The 17975-nt window shown below is 29.4% G+C and overlaps 3 protein-coding genes across 4 annotated transcripts; 1 reads left to right on the forward strand and 2 right to left on the reverse strand.

The window, feature by feature from the left end:
* Positions 1–807: 807 nt before the first annotated feature.
* On the reverse strand, positions 808–4740 carry LOC127255664 (mitochondrial import inner membrane translocase subunit TIM17-2-like). 2 transcript variants are annotated; one of them, XM_051281324.1, is made up of 4 exons: positions 4589–4717; positions 3516–3655; positions 1944–2641; positions 808–1108 (listed from the first exon to the last, which is right to left on the reverse strand). In XM_051281324.1, exon 3 carries the CDS (start codon positions 2630–2632, stop codon positions 1967–1969), a length of 666 nt encoding a protein of 221 aa, XP_051137281.1. In that variant the 5' UTR covers positions 2633–2641; positions 3516–3655; positions 4589–4717; the 3' UTR covers positions 808–1108; positions 1944–1966. The 2 variants fall into 2 exon arrangements, with proteins under 2 accessions (XP_051137281.1, XP_051137280.1); XM_051281323.1 differs by lacking the exon at positions 3516–3655 and having other exon boundaries at positions 4589–4740.
* A 771-nt stretch (positions 4741–5511) lies between these two features.
* LOC127255669 (early nodulin-93-like) lies at positions 5512–8399 on the reverse strand. The gene is made up of 4 exons (XM_051281331.1): positions 8348–8399; positions 8013–8074; positions 7837–7912; positions 5512–5603 (listed from the first exon to the last, which is right to left on the reverse strand). The coding sequence occupies exons 1-4, from the start codon at positions 8397–8399 to the stop codon at positions 5512–5514; spliced, it is 282 nt and encodes a 93-aa protein (XP_051137288.1).
* A 1051-nt stretch (positions 8400–9450) lies between these two features.
* Positions 9451–13762, forward strand: LOC127255663 (protein SAWADEE HOMEODOMAIN HOMOLOG 1-like). Its single transcript, XM_051281322.1, has 9 exons — positions 9451–9645; positions 10367–10452; positions 11688–11733; positions 11816–12125; positions 12211–12274; positions 12633–12684; positions 12851–12994; positions 13079–13198; positions 13296–13762. Exons 1-9 carry the CDS (start codon positions 9592–9594, stop codon positions 13344–13346), a joined length of 927 nt encoding a protein of 308 aa, XP_051137279.1. The 5' UTR covers positions 9451–9591; the 3' UTR covers positions 13347–13762.
* The last annotated feature ends 4213 nt before the right edge of the window (positions 13763–17975 follow it).

Raw genomic sequence — 17975 nt, forward strand, 5'->3', positions numbered from 1 at the left:
TCTCTTATATTTAGCACAAAAAAATACTAAAAATATCTTAGAACTAGGAAAATAATTATTTTTTAGTATATTTATACTGTTCATTGAAATTAAATAAATAACTATATTTTTAATTTCAAATGTTTAGAAATAAAAATTTTGTGCAAGACAAACACCATTAAATGGACGGACCACCAAATGGGTTAAATGCAAAATTTATGAAACTATAAGAAATTCTAACACAATTTTGAAAATATAGAAATTCGGACGCAATTTTGCGAAACCAAAAGTGGGTTCATATAATTTTGTCTAAAAATAATAATATTATCTTTAAATATATTCAAAGATAACAAAAATATATAATTCATATAACAATTAATTAACAATTATTATATATACATTATTTGTAATGCAAAATAATTACTTTTTTTATATATATAGAAAATAGATACTATTTAATGAACGACAAAAATAATAAAAATAATAAAAGATAATTTCAGTTGCAAAAAACACAAATAGAAGACTAGTACAATCTCAACTTGAATTAAAAATTTCAATATATAAAATAACTAAAATGAATCAAAATACATCCTTAGCATAACTCTGGTTACTTATATTTTCACCTTTACTTTTGTTTTATTCACTAACAATTTCCTTTAAAAATAAAAAATAAAAATCATATGAAAATTATTACATCAAAAAACATTTCTTTGTTCAAAATATCATATACCGTACATTTATTTATTTCCCATCAAAAACTTATTTTCTATTCTAATTTTCTATTATTCCTAAACCAAATCAAAAGAAAATAAGCTTCCTAAATATATCTAAACACAATTTTAAGTTTTTGTTTATTTATTTCACTTTTTTCCTTTTCATACTTGTACATTTATAGGCATCAAGGCTCCTGTTCCTAATCCTAAAATGAACCAAAATGTTAATGCAAGATGATTCACTATTGCAGAAACAAGACATGCCTATTTTAGCCACCATATTTCGAAGTCATTAAATCCGAAAAGAATTGCTGGGTTTAAAGCCAGTTACCTTCCATCATTTTCGTCGCCTTTAGATGAGCTCCAAGATGGCAAGATAACAACATTTTCCATCTGACTGACATGAGCTTGAAGACCTACATGATACAAATGCCAAGTTGCATAAACATGGCGCCATAATTGGTTCAAAATATTGACATATTTTCGAAGCGAAACAACAACAAAAAGATACCAAAAAACAACAAAGACAAGAAGCAAGGTAACTATATATCATAGCCGCCAATCATAGATCCCAACAAACAAGATTATATATGCAACAATTAAAATGCATACAGATTAATCTTATGATTATCATTCCAATTTAAACTTTTCAAATTGCCACAATATTTCAATCATAGATATATAAGCATAAACAATTCGATCATTACTAATTTAAATATAGATAGTCAAAGTTAATTAAATTCAAAATCTAGTAAGGGTGTGTTCTTTTATCACATTTCCTCGGATTTCTACTATTTTTTCCAAAAAATATCAAATCGAACATCTATTTTTCATTTTTTATATTATAGTAAAAATCAAATCAATACCTATTTATTTCACATCATACAACTATTTCAATTCAAAAATTTTACTATTCAAATCCCAACAAAAAATCCAAATCCCCAGACAAACACATTCTTCCTCATTTTCACCGCCCTGCTATTCTTGATAAACAATAGTTACATATCCACTCCAACCTCAATTGCCCACCACGAAAAGACTATTGTTGTGAGAGTATAAATGCACTGCAATGGAGCAGGGATGGCAATGGACAGCCACTCTGCCCCACAGCGCCGCAATAGTGAAGCTGCCGCGCACTATTGACTACTATGCCAAATCTATTCATTCAATATCATGATTCAATTTTTCAATATAATGATTCCATTTATACTCTCGAAAAAGTAAGGAGACAATCAGTATATTTTCACTCACCAGATATTTATATCCCATTGGCTTCATTTGTACTCGAACGATGGTGGATTTGGAGCATCAAAGCTCTCCAAAACCTTTGTCTTGCTTCCATCGCCACCCTCCTTCTCCTCCTTGCTCCCAAAGAAGCCTCCAAACCATGAAGACGACGATGCAGAACTTGTTGCAGCACTTTCAACATTTCCCGGATTTTGATTTGGAATTTGCCCCATTGGATAGCCAGGCACACCTGTGACATTAGGTAGAGGCTCCTCCATGGGTGGTAAGTTCTGCGGTGCACTCATGACTTTATTTAGCATGATCCCGGCTCCCTCAATCAAAGCAAGTAATACGCCACCAAATGCTGCTGACCGTGAGGCAGCACCCAAACCCTGGCGCATCTGCAGGAAGCCTCCAGTTGCTGCACCAGCTATAATGGAGTTCCATGGATCCTCTTTCTGTCGAAGGTACACCATCGTGCAGTCAAATGTGGAGAACAGCCCACCCCACACTGCAAAACTACCACCAATACGAGGGGCATTCATACGAACAGCTTGTGAAGCACCAACCAAACGCTCACCCTTAGGGGAGTTGTAAATGCCTTTCAAGAAATGGAAGGCAGCACCACCAACAGCACCCATACCAAAAGCTCCCCCTACATCATCAAGAATGCGGTCGGGGCATGGCTCCCGTGAGGTTTCTGGAGTCCCCATGAATCAGAGCTGGGGAAAAGCGAAAAATTGTTGCATGGTGAGCATAAATCACTCTTAATAATGCCCTCTTGGATACCAAAACAAATCAACATTAAAAAAAAGTTACCAAGGTCATCAACTTCGCAACTTATTCATTCACTTCAAGATAGCATATCATCTAATCATACTCAGTGTTGGAATTTTTTAAAAACTGGACGTCTATTATCGAATGGAAAAACAACCCTTTCAATTAATAGAGACATGCTGCAAGGCATTGAGCTAAAGAACATTTTCGAATAGTTGTTATCACTAAATGTTATATTATTGATATAACATTTAAATATAAATTTGAACAAAACATTGTTCACTATCCCTCAATTTCTCAACTTATTTGGATGGGGTTTCACAACATCAGCTTTACTTTCAAACTCGTGTTTCCTATATAACCCCATGAAACATCCATCCAGGTGACAAATCAGCCCAAGAAGCTCACTAAACCCACCTCAAGCACACGAGACCAATATCCACTTCATCTCATCACTACCTATTACCAAAAAAATAATAATAATAATAATAAAACTTACATATACAAATATTATATCTTATGTGAAATTAATGTCTATATTATATTTTATAGTAACATAATAAGAAAATACAAAATAACTAACAAACAAAAATAAAAAAATTTGATTTAAAAATTAAAAATAAACAACTATAAAAATAAATAATAAATAATAATGTAATACACTAAATACTAATACTATAATAGTATTAAGAAAATAATAATAGCCCTAAGAAGATAACAAGAGCGGGGGAGAGAGTATGACAAGTTCGGTTCAATCGGGTTCAAGGTTATGGTTTGAGGTCAATGCGGTTGGGGGCTTGGTCTGGGGTGGAGACTTACAAGGCTCTGGGCCAGCCTTCCCAGTGCCATGGCATCGCCACGGCGTCGCTAAGGCCAACCCAAGCTGCTTTATTAATATGGCGAGGCGAAGAGTCCCGGCTCTCCTCAAAAAGCGTTGGGACTCCATGGCGCCGCCGTACCTACATATTACCTTTTTCATTAATGATATGTTATAATTAACCAAACGATGAAACGAATTAGATATAGGACTAGCGCACGAGATGGATACAACAAGCAACGACCTGAGTCCTGACACAGTCAAATGAGATCCATTCAATCAAGAATGGGATATATGATCAAAACCCTATAATGAAAAATTAATAAATTGGAAGATAGACTACTGTTTGTCAGAAGTCAATCATTGTATCATAGAGAAACTTGGGGAACCTCGAAAAAGCTAATTAGCTCAAGTATTGCAGCAGACCTCAGTAGATGAGATATCCAAATTTTCAACAGAAGCGGGAAAAGAAGAATCTAAGCATAAATGGAACCCTCCTTCCCCAGCACGGCAGCAATATACAAATGGTGTTCAATGTTAATAAATAAATGCACAAGCAATTTAGTAAATAGCATATTACATCATCTCATCAAAAAAAAAAAAAAAAAAGAAAAAGCAAAAAATAAATCAAATCAAATCAAAGCATGTATGCAGTTTTCTGTCGCCAGAGAAAATAAACCTCGTTCAACATTTATGCTTGCACACGCGATTCAGTAAATAAGTAATTTCCATTATCTAATCAAGAATTACAAAGCACACATAAAGAAGAATTCGGGCATGCACGCAATTCTCTCTCTGCAGAACACAAACTGTGTTCAAATATTGATTATTGTGCATACAATAAACCATAACATCCGATAAAAATGGGGGCGGGAAAAAGTCCGAAATCGACAAAAAATGATAAAGAATCGGTTGGAAAACCAAAACCAAGCTCCTACTTAAATCCAAATCAACAGGCACAACCCAAGGGCCATCGATTTGGTCCGAGGAAAATCGGAATTCAAATATGCACATCATCTATTAAATAACCCTCGTCACGTAATTATAAAAGATATATATATATATATGCATATACCTTGTGGATTAAGCACTGACAACGCCAAATCCAAGAATCACATCGAAACACAGAAGAGCAAATGTAGGGTTTCTCTGGGGAAGTTGGGTTTCGAAGGGGAGTGGGAAGAAATGCTGGTGGTGCTGAAGCGATGGGAGCAGCACGTGACAATGTCACATGCGTTGTTTTTGGGCTCGGGCCATTTGATAAATGGGCGAAAGCCCATTACATACAATGATGTGCTTTAATATATGTAGGATAGGTTATGTCTGTGGAGTTTCAATATAAAATTAAATTTTAATATAATATAAAAATAATAATAATAACAATATTTAATTTGTTTATGAAAACAAAAAGGTTTTATAAATAGTAAAATTTAAGGGTAAAAATCCTACAAGCAAAACAATCATTGAGTGTGTTTAGTTAATATTTTAAAATATTTTTGTTGTGAATGATGAGAATAGATAATATTTCTATTAAATTTTTGTAAATGATTGACACGTGTCCGGTGTAAATATGTTCATTTATGTTTTGGACGTACATTATATTTTAAAATATAAATATTTTATATATACCTAAGATAATAGATGGATAATTTAAAATGTAAGGCTTAGTTCATTTTTTATCTTTAAATAAAAATTTTTAATGTAATATTTTAAATTATATATATTATTATCTTCGTCCGACTCTAAAGCTTTCATTTACTTTTTGCGTGTTGATTTTTGAATATTAATTATTATATCAAAATATAGTACAAGTTAAATAAAAATTGCAAAAATACTTTAATTAGTGTAGATAATTTTAATGTTAAGTACAATGATGAAAAAAAATAAATGTGATCCTTATAGACAGACGGATGGGAGTATTTAATTTTTCTTAAGAGACAAAATAGGAGCAAGACTATACACCCATAGATCAATATATATATATATATATCGATTCAATTATGTACACCTACGGTAGCGACCCTCTGCATTATGTCGGGTTCCTTCAAGAATCGTTTTATCCGCAGCGATGAAATAGGCTGCTATGGAAGCTGCAAATGCAAATTAATGTTTAAATTTTTATTTTTTATTTTTTTTGAGGCTAGTATAATATTTGAAAATAATAAATAGTTGATATGATATTAAAAACAAAAAATGCTAAAGGTGATAGATAGTATCAAATTTTAAAAAATTTTGTACTTAAACAGAACGTTATTAATTAATATACGAACATTTTTTGTTAATTCATCAAAGAACAATAAATAAGTTTTGGACCTAACTATTTGTATTTGTTTTAAATATATATATATATATTGAATTATTTTCATTTTTTTAAGAGAAGACTTTTTTTTTATGTAAAAAAATTAACATTTGTAAAAGCAAACAAGCAAACGATGCATTTTGTTTTTTTATTATTTTAAGCCAAAATCAATATTATTCATTTGATATTATTTATAATAAATATACATTATTTTATCTCACAAAATATCATATTAAAATACAGCATTTAAATAAAATCTCAGACACTCAATTTCAAATCAATTTCAAACATACAAGAACATAGCTATTGTCAGGTATTTTTTATCTGTATTTCAAATACAAATCAATACTATTCGACTAGTAAAGATTCCGATAAAAATAGACTATTTTATCTTACATATATTAAATCAAAATACTCCCTCCGTCCCCCGCTGTAAGGTTACCATTAATTTTTTACATTTTAATATTTAAATATTCATTTCGTCTCATAACAAAATATCCATTTTTCTATTTTAGTTCGTCTCATAACAAAGTATTCATTTACTTTTTTAGTAATCGTACTATCTACCTAACATTACAAATTCCCTTACAACTTACAATATACTACACAAATATCATTACCTTTATATCACAGGTTATTTTAGTCATTTCTACTTTATTCCTATTATATCTCAATATAATACTAATATGTTTAAAACTACGTGAAAAAAAAAAATAGATATTTACTTATGGGACGGAGGGAATATTAATTATTATATCAGGATATAGTACAAATCAAGATAAAAAGACATAAATACATGTATTAGTCTCTTATAATATCAATACAATAACATCTGTAGAATAAACTATTCAAATATAATAATATTTTTAATATCAAAGTATAATGACGCAAAAACCCAAATGACAATCTTGCAGCGGGACGGAATCAATAATATTTATACTAAAACTAAAACCATAATTTCAATTTCAAATCAAAATTAAACAAGCCGTTAAATTTGCACGAAATATGTTTGTTGTGCTTCAATTAAATTGTTGTATCGAGAGTATTTTGAAGTTTTAAATTGATTTGAAAAATAGTAAAATATTTGAAACAATAAATAAATATTAAAAAAACATAAATAAATTTTAAATATACTATTTTTAAATAAAACAAAAATATTAAATACAGTAATCTTTTACGACCTATAATTAGTGTCAAAACTTTTTAAAATAGAGAAATAAATTGAGCTTAAATATAATAAATATTTGAATAATTTATAACAAAACAATCAATAAGAAAATAAATACTTGATAAAATATTTTTTAAAAAATTATTATTATAAAAACTTTCAAAAAGTAGTGTATAAAGAAAGTGATAACATTTGTTTTCTCAAATTTTTTTTTTTCAACAAGATTTTTAATATATATATTTTACAAAAATCAACATTAATATAAAATATTATTTTTTTATATTACCGACATCATTCTTTATTATGTGTCTTATATATATATATAAAAAAAAACTTTCAAATTAAAATACTAAACAAGCCCCAAAATTATTGATTTAAAGACAAATTAATTTAAGTTATGTTTGTTTGGGGTTTTTTAAAAGATTTTTCATTGCTGGATTATTTTTTCATATTACTATAATAAAAATAAATTATATATGCAAATATTATATCAATATTTTTTTATATCACAAACTACTAATCAAATTCAAATTCTAAGTATTATTAAAAAAATTCAAATTCAAAATTCAATTCCCAAACAAACACACCCTTAAATATTTAACAAAACTAATAATAGGGATCAAAACTTCACAGTTCACTCTACCTATTTTATTTTGAAGTTTGGTTTTGTTTTATTCAGAAAAAATATACTACATCCCTTACATAAACATAAATTAATTTGATTTGAACACAAATATTATTATAATGTGTATTTTTTTATTTTTTTTATAATAAAAAAATTTAAAAAAATAAAAAAGTAATAGTATGATATTTTTGGTATATCAATACAAATATATGTTCATGGGTAAACACGAACCTGAGGATATGATCAGAGCCTGGCCAGTGTAATTTATATTTGCTTTTGCCCAAGGAATTGTACGAACTGCAGCCAACTGAATATATATATCGAATAAGCAAATAATATTAAAAATCGTGTTTATAAGATTTTGTTGAATAATTAAGAATTGAAAGTTGTGCACTAATAGTACGTACCGTAGGAATTGCACTGGCGACACATGCAACACATGCCGATTTAAATCCAGCAATTGCACTCGCTGAAATATTACAATTTTTTAATATTATTTTTATAATATTATATTCATTATTAAATTTTCACATGAAATATGAAATTCAATAAATTCAATAGTAAATTTCCGGTCGGACCTAATATCTTGCAAACTAGGCCCGACAGATGTGTAATAGGTGACCTGATGCGTCGGGAATTTGAACCTATAACCTTAAGGTTATATGTCCAATCTCCACACCACCAGACCATCCTTGCGTGACAAATTTATATCTAGAAATGACGAGTACTGCGTAGTGCGTACCTTGGACACAGTTGTCGGCAGTGATCTTGTTGAAATTTTCCGATGATCCCATATTTAATACTCGTATTTAATACTTAACACCAATAATATATATTAACATGTAATAATCGGACAAAGACCGGTGTAGAAGAGAAGGCGACTCTATATATAGCATTATATATATATATATAGCATTATATAAATATATGTGTGTGAGTGAGCGGTAATTAATGCAGAGATTAGTGAATGGTGTCCAGTGTTTAGGACAGCGGCAATCTCTCCTAAACTCCTTTTCCACGACTAATTGAAGTAGGATTAGACACGTGACCGTGAGGTCCTGAGTTCAGCCGGAAGTTTACCTTAGCGTTTGCGGGTTCTCACGTGATAAAATAATAATAAAGTATATATATATTTACTCTTTTCTTTTTTTTCCTAATAGAGTATTATTTAATTTCCCATACTAAAGACTTTGTTACATTTTTTGTTTTGTATTATTGATTAATAATATTTAAGAAAAAAATACAGTATGTTTACCAAATATTTCTTAATTGAAGATTTTTTCATAAATATTATTAAAAAATATATATATACACACATTAATATAATATATATTAATATTGATACTTTCATAGAAAGAAATAAAGTTTGTTCTTCTTATACACAGTTGATTTGTTCATTTAATATTTTTTTGGTATTATAATTATTTTATAAATATTATAAAAAAAAGTATATATATTATTGTATAGATGTTCGCAATAAAAGGGTTCATAGGAATATATTTTTATCAAATAATTAATCAATCAAATTATATATTATATTAATTAATTATGAATATATAATCTATTCAAATAATTACTTGAATTATAATCTTATCATTCAAAATAAATGCACATGAAGCATAATTTATTTACTTAAAAAAATTAATAATTAAACTATAAAAAAATACTATTATTTTTATATTATCAATTATATTTGATAGCTAATATAAAAAATAATGCTATAAATTTTTAATAAATATTAAAAATATATATACCGGTCGAAATTAATTTTATTTTTTTTTAAGAAAAATAAAAATTGAATGTACGTAATTTGCCTTCGATACAGACCACGGAGCAAACAAGAGTGACAGCTTTCTTCATCTTCTAGAACGTCATTTTTCACTTCCCCAACTTTCCTGCTGCACCGTTTCACTTCATTTCTTCAGAAAATCGTTTGATTCATTTGCGGAGGAGGAGGCCTCACAAACTTGACATTTTCAGTGGCACATGGACCTCCGGCCGAGGCGAGGACGAACGTTTACTGGATTCACCGAGGCAGAGGTCATCTCCGCAGCCCTTACAGTTCTGATATATTTTCTGATATAAGATTCAACACTCGACCAAAAATTTCCAAGTTGCTCATATTGTGCGTGTGGGGGTTTAGTTGTCTTTGAAATTTTAGATTTGCTGGATTGCTGATGAACTCGGTTACTGAATTGAGCTACTTCGAATTGAACCATTAGAACCGCTTGATGTTACTCTTAGGTTTTATGGATTGCTTTGTTGGTTTGAGTGACGTTAGAATGGTAGGATAAGTTTTACTTGCTTTTGGTGAATGGCTAACGATTCCTCATCAGGCAATTTGATTTGACGAGTAGGCTCTAAGTTTGTCTGATTTAAAGGAATAAAAACTGCGTGTGATCAAGTGGTTTTGTGAAAACAACATAGTAGTAAAGTAGTAAGTTTACATGTCTGATTTTCACTCGTTTGATGCAACAATTGGGCGTGTTGTTGTGAGCATTTGTGTTCTGTGTGGTAAGTAATATGAGTTTGAAGGAAGATGATGCTTGGATTTTGGATGTAAGATTATGTGCTATGTGTAGGATAGAGGTGAAATGTTAGTTTTGAACGATCACTGGTATCGTTCGGAGAATGTGTGTTCTTAGGGTTGTAAAACCATTGAGATTGAAAACAAATCATTGTATTAGACCTTCTTACTTGATGAAATCAGATTTCTAGCTTGGGAAGTGATATGGAAAACTTATCTGCTGTCAATAAACAGGTGAAAAGGATGGAGCAATTGCTCGTTGAACCTAAAGAAAAGTTGCTGGAAAAGCCATTTTGCAAAAGATTGACAAGAGATTTCAAGTGAGTTTTTATTTTATAAGTTTTGCTTAGCTAAGGTAAGTACATTCGGTACCTCTAACTCGAACAATAAGAGCTTTTACATTCAAACATATGAACTCAAAACAAAGGGTGTGATATATGGGTATCCAAGACCCGACTAGGATGTGAAATGCACCGTAACTCAAAGTCTAGCCTATGGTTGTCAAGAAATAGTGCAGTTGAAAACTCCAGTTTTGGAAGATTAAGATAAGATCTTGAAATTCGAACAATGGACTAAAGGACATGCAAGGCTGTTGCTGCAATGCACTGCGACCGTGGAAGATTGACCATGACTACTACCGAACCTGTGGCCAACGCCACTGCACACGTGGACCTTGTCTGACCATTTCTTTCATTTTGCATTCAATATTCATAATTCCCTCGATTATTCTTGATGGCTTTTTCTTTGAAATTATGATCTTCGTATGTATGACTTGTCAACAACCTCGAGGTTTATTGCGCCTGTATTTATTGCTCTTTCAGTAACATGTAAGCTTTAATTCTTTGATGGATTCTAGGTTCAATTTTGCATATTTGTTCTTAGGTTTTTTAACCTTAGTTGTACTTGCCATTCAGCCTCCATAAATAGATGTTTGCTTCATTTGTAAAATGAATCCTTGGCTAATGTTGACTCATGTTCTCTGTACATCTCTCTTCGGTAGTTCATTTGCGTTCCGAAATTGGGATTTGTTGACTATTATCTAAAGGTTTGTTGCCTCTTAACCATCAACTTAAGTGATTGATTCCATCATTCAAGTATTTGTTTTGTGTAGATAGTGTTTATCACCGATTTTCATTGCATGTCGATTTCTATCCCACTATGCATAGTATTTCTTTAATTGTCAAAAATCACATTACTACAGTTTGGGGATTATTATCCGTATTTTCTTTAATTCTTGACCTTAAGTCCTTAAAGATTTCGATTTTCCTTTGGACTTGTAGTTTAATTTTCCTATGGTTTAAAAAGTTACTTCTTCGCTTGGTTACCGTTTGATTTATCGATATGTTGGTGATCCCTGGAAACTATAATATGTTGCCTGCTTGCTGGCTTTACAGCCTTCGATGTAGTAGCTTCAGTCCTAAGGTCTCAGCCTTGGGCTAGTGCCAAAGTGTTCACTACCTTCTCTCTGATGTCATATTAACATTTTTTTCGCTTATCTTGTCAAACATGAACTATGGCTTTTTGTTTTAACATGGAAGTTCTGTTATATTTGCAGCCGTACCAGTGCCCGTGCCGGAAAATCTGTTGTTAAGTGGACTGAGGTTTCTTCTTCTAACTTCTGCTTTTCTCTAAAATTTGTAGCTTTGGATGGTGATTTCGAGCCTCTTTTGTTCTCTGTTTTAGGTACGAAAGTGGTTCGAGAAGAACAAACAAGATCCCATTAACGACACTTCAACGGACGCACCTATTAACGACACTTCAATGGATGCACCTATTAACGACACTTCAACGGATGCACCTATTAAAGACACTTCAACGGATACAGTTATCAACGACACTTCAACTGATGCAGATATTAAAGACACTTCGACGGATGCAGCTATTAAAGACACTTCGACGGATGCAGCTATTCACGACACTTCAACGGATGCAGCTAATGCAGTCTCGGCTCTGTCTCTTAACAAAGCAAAGGATCATACAGAATTACCTTATGGTACATTTCTCACTTTTATCATAAGATTCATGGTTTTTTTCAAGATGTTCAGTTCCGAGGTTGTAATTGATTGTACTGGTGGTAGACAAGTTGGGAAATGATTTATCCATGCTGGAATTTGAAGCTAAATCATCGAAGGATGGAGCATGGTAATTCTATATCTATTATTTGATTGGCATCTTCTCATTTTGAATTTCAACTTCTAATTTTACCCGAAATCTCAAGGCATGCAAAAAGTTATTCTTGGATTATTATCCTTAGTGTTAGCATATTTTTTATATATTTTTATTTGGGGCCCACATATATATGCCTATATATATATATATATGCACATTGAAACTTTCTTTTTAAGTTAATATACAATTTCTATTTTCCGCAAATATTCAAACATGATTTCAGAGTCTATTTTTCTTCTGGGATAGACATGGCTACTAATCCTCATTCAAACACATAGGAGCATATTCTGCCGTACATCCAATTTTATTAATCTTTCCTGATGCTTAACAGGTACGACGTCGAAGCTTTGCTTTCCCATAGGTTTCGCAGCTCCGGTGAAATAGTGAGTAGCTATTTTTCCTCCCAACAGTTTACAATGTCGATAGTAGCCACCGTAGGGTTGTATTCAGAAGTTACCGGTTTGCTTTATTAATTTGCGAATAGTCATTTAGAAAGTTGCCTAAATCTTGTCACACTCTCAAATTCAAATATACAATCAATTTGAACAGGAAGTTTGTGTTCGATATGTTGGCTTGTGTCCCGAGGAAAACGAGTGGGTGAATGCTAAGGATTCGCTACGAGAAAGATCTGTTGCTTTGGATCACTCGGAATGCCGGAAAGTGAAAGTCGGGGATCTCGTGGTGTGCTTCCAGGTACACTTTATCATCCAATGTTTCACATGAAAGAATACAAAAATGTTTTTCAATGTCGGGACTATCCCCGAATTCCGATTTCAGGAGAAACAAGACGAAGCAAGATATTACGACGCACGTGTTTTGGAGATTCAAAGGAGATGGCACGATATTAGGGGCTGCAGATGTCTTTTCCTGGTCAGGTATCTGCACGATGATTCCGAGGTGGGTATTGTATATACATATATATATATATAAATATATATATCTATTGTAATGAACTCGAGTCTTTAGTTCAGTTTCATCAACATCTAATTGGCAGGAGCGTGTGAGATTGAGGAGAATTTGCTGCCGGCCTGAAATGCTTGTCTGAGTCGAAGGCTTCAAGCCATATGCTTAGTTCGACTGTAGAATCGACCTGATCTTGTCGGGTTAGTCGAAGAGTTTACATATGTCTGAAAATTATTTTTCGCCGATTGTGTCTGGTTATTACATAATTTAAAGAGTGTCTGCTACAAAACTTGGCTTACTGTTTATACTTTTTTCGCCGAATGCTTTTTTTTTTTCGAAGTTATCTTTGCTCGGTTATAACTCCCGAGCGCGCGGCCGCGGTCGAACTATCGAGGCGTCTAACGCTTTCTTCCTTCCCTAAGGTATCTAGAAAAGTGTTGATTATGTTTACCGTAGTTTCTTGTGGTCGAGATTTGTTTCGAAATTAGTATATATTGATGTAAATGCATTGTATAAAATTTATTGCATAAAATTATATGTACGGGATTTGTTTCTAAATTGATAATGTTTTATAATAAGCTATGTATATCTAAACATATGTAATGCCGTGTTATTATAAGAAATAGTTACGGCCATGAATTTGAAAAATTAGCACTCTGCTCATTTTTAGCATTCATAATATATATATAATATATGTTCTTATTATACGCAATATATGTTGTCTAAGAAAGACATGTGTTATTTGTTCTTAATGTATGTAATTATAACATATGTTGTTAGTTAATATGTTGTATTTGTATTATATTAACAATGTGATGTATGCAATAATATTGTGTGATGCAAAATAGCATCATTATAGTCATCTAATTATAAATATATATATTCATGAAAACGTTAACTATTCTAAACATTGTTGGGAAAATTTTATACATGAGAATATCAAATAATTATCAAAATTTAAAATTTGATATCAAAATAATTTACCGGAATTAATTAGATAATCAATAATTATTTATCGAAATAAATTCGATAATCACGACATTTTTATTGAAATAAATTCGATAATCAATTTATTAAAATAATTTTGATAATCACAATAATTTAGTTTTATCGAATTTAATAATTTTATCGAAATAAATCCGATAATCAATTTATCAAAATAATTTTGATAATCACAATAATTTTATCGAAATAAATTCGATAATCAATTTATCAAAATAAATTTGATAATACAATAACTTTATTGTAATAAATTTGATAATCGAGTCGAGGTAGAACCTCTTTCCGTAAAAATGAATACGTCCAGGTAGTGCCTCCGCTTCACGACGTAACGTTCCGAAAGATAAAACGACGTTCGTCTCCGAATTATGTAGCACCCCAATACTTCGGAGTTCCGGTGAACTAAAACGAGAGGAACCCACAGTGTTGGGAGGTTAGAGATCGGAAAGTCGCCGGAAAACTTAACCGGAAAACTCACCGAAAACTTTGCCCGATAAAAGAGGATAAGATAGAGAGAGATGAGAGAAAATTCTCAAGCTTTTGTGTGTTTTTAATGAAGTAGTGGATTGGGCGTTTTATAGGCACTCAACCCTTAGAGTTTAAATACCAAGTCGAAACCGTCGGTTCTTAATGGCTTGTAACCGTTGATCATAATTTCGGTAATATTCGACAATAAATACCATACTTAATTTCGGTCATAAACATTAAATGTAATTCCAATCATAAATATATTATTTGAATTTCAAAATTTTAAATAATAATTTATTATATATGCATATGATTATTTGATCCGGATAAGTGGCACGCGCACTTGTGGCTTACCATGCCTCACCACATTATCAATAACCATTATACTTCGAATAATCGGTTCCAAAAATTACAAATTTAATTTCATCGATTAAATAATTAACCAGTTTTTCAAAAAATATAAATATCCTTTAAAATGTATCTAACCGAAGCATATATCATTTGAAAGCTCATGTAAAAATTCCTCTGTTTAAAAATAAATAAATAAATAAATAAAAGGGGCAATGGGTATTCTTAAATAGGATATAATTGTGGGAACGTGAAAGAAGGCAAGTTGACTGGGAATAATTAATGTCAATATTTATCAATTAATTTTGAGGCATGTGTATAGTGGGAGAAAATAACTCTTAGATCAAATATTGATGAATGCGAATACGATAATTAACAAATTTTCGACCATCGCTAAAATTTAAATCTGTTTTTGAGATTTTTTTTCTTCAAGCTGAAGGTAGGTTGAAACCCTAGGAAAATGGTGTTGCCAAACCTTGTAACTTTAGGAAGATGTTGCCAAAACTTTGGAACCTGAGAAGATGTTGTCAGATCGTGCAATCCTAAGATGACGTTGTCGAACACTATCTCTCAGATAGCGATGATGTATTCTAATTTTCTGATAGTAAATTTAGTAACCCGTATGTGAAGTATTTATAATTAAAAAGAAAAACTGTCCATAGCTAATTTTTGTTACTTCTCAAATATATTTTGAATATGAAAGACTTAATGGGAAAAAAAATGAGCCACAATTTAAGGTTAATTTAATTATATAAAATAATTTAAAAATAATCAAAATTTAAACCTGATTAATTAATTAAACTAACTTATAGTATTAGTTATAGTAATAATGTTATATAATCCAAAAACGTGCACTTGCAATATTACATCTTATACCTAAAAATATAAGTACTTCCCGGGAGTGTTTACGGTGAGATTTTGATTTTAGATTGTAAAATTTAAAATTGAAATAGTAATTCGATGGGATTTAAATACGTAAGTATATAATATTTTAAATGTAAAATAAAATTTTAGTGTAATATAATAAATAAATAATAAATATTTGATTTTATATTTTTAAGAGAAAAAAAATTAGAATATTAAAATATGGGTGAAAAACTCACAAGTAAACAGACCCCCTACTAATTTGTTTTGATTGAGATGGATGCTTAGTGATATAACATTTCAGTTAGTGATATTTTTGGTTAAGGGTGTGTTTGTTTGAGGGATTAAATTTTAAATACATTGTTAATTCTATTTTTTTTAAAAAAAATTTAAATTAAACATCTATTTTTTATTTTTTATATTATACTAAAAATTAATTTTACATTCAAAATAAAAAAATTAAATTAAACACCTATTTTTTATTTATTATATTATATTAAAAATTAATTTTTCATTTAAAATATCACGTCAACGCCTATTTATATTACATCATACAACTATTCAAATTCAAAATTTTTACTATTCAAATTTTAACTCAAAATTCAAACCTCAAAACCCCAAACAAACATTGTTTGTAATTTGAGATATAGATGTTAATTTAAATTTTTGTTTAAATAATATTTTGATAGGATGTTTTGCAAAATAAAATAAAGTATTTTTATTGAAAATTGTACTACATCCAAACTTATTCCCACTTTTTTTTTTTTTTCATCTAAATTGATTCTCGCTTTTTTTTTTGTTTTTGTTATCATCCAAATTTAATTTTTTAGTAAAAAAAAAAATATAATTTTTTCTATTTTTCTCTTTACCATAAAATACATATATTTTTTTATTTTTACTTACTTTTTTTTATTATTATTATTGTTATCAATGTAGTAATAATTTATATTTAACTCATAAATGCATAAGTATATAACAGTGTAGATTTAACATTTGATATTTAATTACTAATTTAAATATTATCTAGTATTAAATTATTTGTTTCAGTAAAACTCAATCTTCTATAATTTTATAATTTTTTTTGAGTGATTTTTATAACTGAACCTCACAAATAATTATTAATAAAATTATATTGTATTTTATACTGCATTAAGAAAAAACTATAATTATTGTTATAAATATTTTAAAATATTTTTAGTTACTATTAAAAAATTGCAGTGTAATTTTTAAACAAATATTACACATATACTTATATATAAATTTTAAATTATAAATAAAATTTTGTAAGTATAATTCTATATATACATATAGATGGAGTACTCTTTTTATTATTTTTTTTCTAACACAGATTCTTTGATAGTAATAAAATAATAATTCTATATATACATATAGATGAAGTACTCTTTTTATTATTTTTTTTCTAACACAGATTCTTTGATAGTAATAAAATAATTGGTTTATTCACTATGTATCTATTTGGTTATTGTACATAATTTTTTAAAAGTTAATACTATTTTTATAAGTTAGGACTTGTGACTTTAAGATCCTAAGTTATTGGATTTGGCCGTGAAAGTTTATCATGTTATAAAAAATAAAATAAAATAAAATTCTTACAACTTATAAAATATTAAATAGGGTGTGTTTGTTTGGGATTTTGGATTTTGAGTTTGAATTTGAATAAGTAAAAATTTTAAATTGAAATAGCTGTATTATGTGATATAAATAAACGTTTTGAATATAAAATTGGCTTATAGTATAATATAAAAAATAAAAAAAAATAGATGTTGAATTTAATATTTGTTGAGAAAAATAAATTTTATGATTAGTAATTTTTTGCAAAATCCAACAAACAACACACCATAAATATTATTATTTTTATATTATACAATAATAATATTTTTTATAATTTTTTTTTTAATTTATATTACATACCATTGATACCAATATAATACTATTAATTAATATTAAAAATAAAAATAATGAATGTTTATTATATATTTTTTTTTTGAAAAAAAATACACCCATAAACAAATATTACACATATATTTATATATAAATAAAATATTATAAGTATAATTATATATATATGGAG

The sequence above is a fragment of the Andrographis paniculata genome, unplaced genomic scaffold (assembly GCF_009805555.1).
Source record: "Andrographis paniculata isolate CXL003 unplaced genomic scaffold, ASM980555v1 Contig54END, whole genome shotgun sequence".
Taxonomy (NCBI): Eukaryota; Viridiplantae; Streptophyta; class Magnoliopsida; order Lamiales; family Acanthaceae; genus Andrographis; species Andrographis paniculata.

Coding starts and splice junctions, on each gene's coding strand:
- LOC127255663 (XM_051281322.1), top strand. CDS start 9,592: ATGGACCTCCGGCCGAGGCGAGGACGAACGTTTACTGGATTCACCGAG. Junction 10,453..11,687: donor AGATTGACAAGAGATTTCAA/GTGAGTTTTTAT, acceptor TTATATTTGCAG/CCGTACCAGTGCCCGTGCCG. Junction 12,995..13,078: donor ATCTCGTGGTGTGCTTCCAG/GTACACTTTATC, acceptor TTCCGATTTCAG/GAGAAACAAGACGAAGCAAG.
- LOC127255669 (XM_051281331.1), bottom strand. CDS start 8,399: ATGGGATCATCGGAAAATTTCAACAAGATCACTGCCGACAACTGTGTC. Junction 8,075..8,347: donor TGCCGACAACTGTGTCCAAG/GTACGCACTACG, acceptor GTAATATTTCAG/CGAGTGCAATTGCTGGATTT. Junction 7,913..8,012: donor TCGCCAGTGCAATTCCTACG/GTACGTACTATT, acceptor ATATATATTCAG/TTGGCTGCAGTTCGTACAAT.
- LOC127255664 (XM_051281323.1), bottom strand. CDS start 2,632: ATGGGGACTCCAGAAACCTCACGGGAGCCATGCCCCGACCGCATTCTT.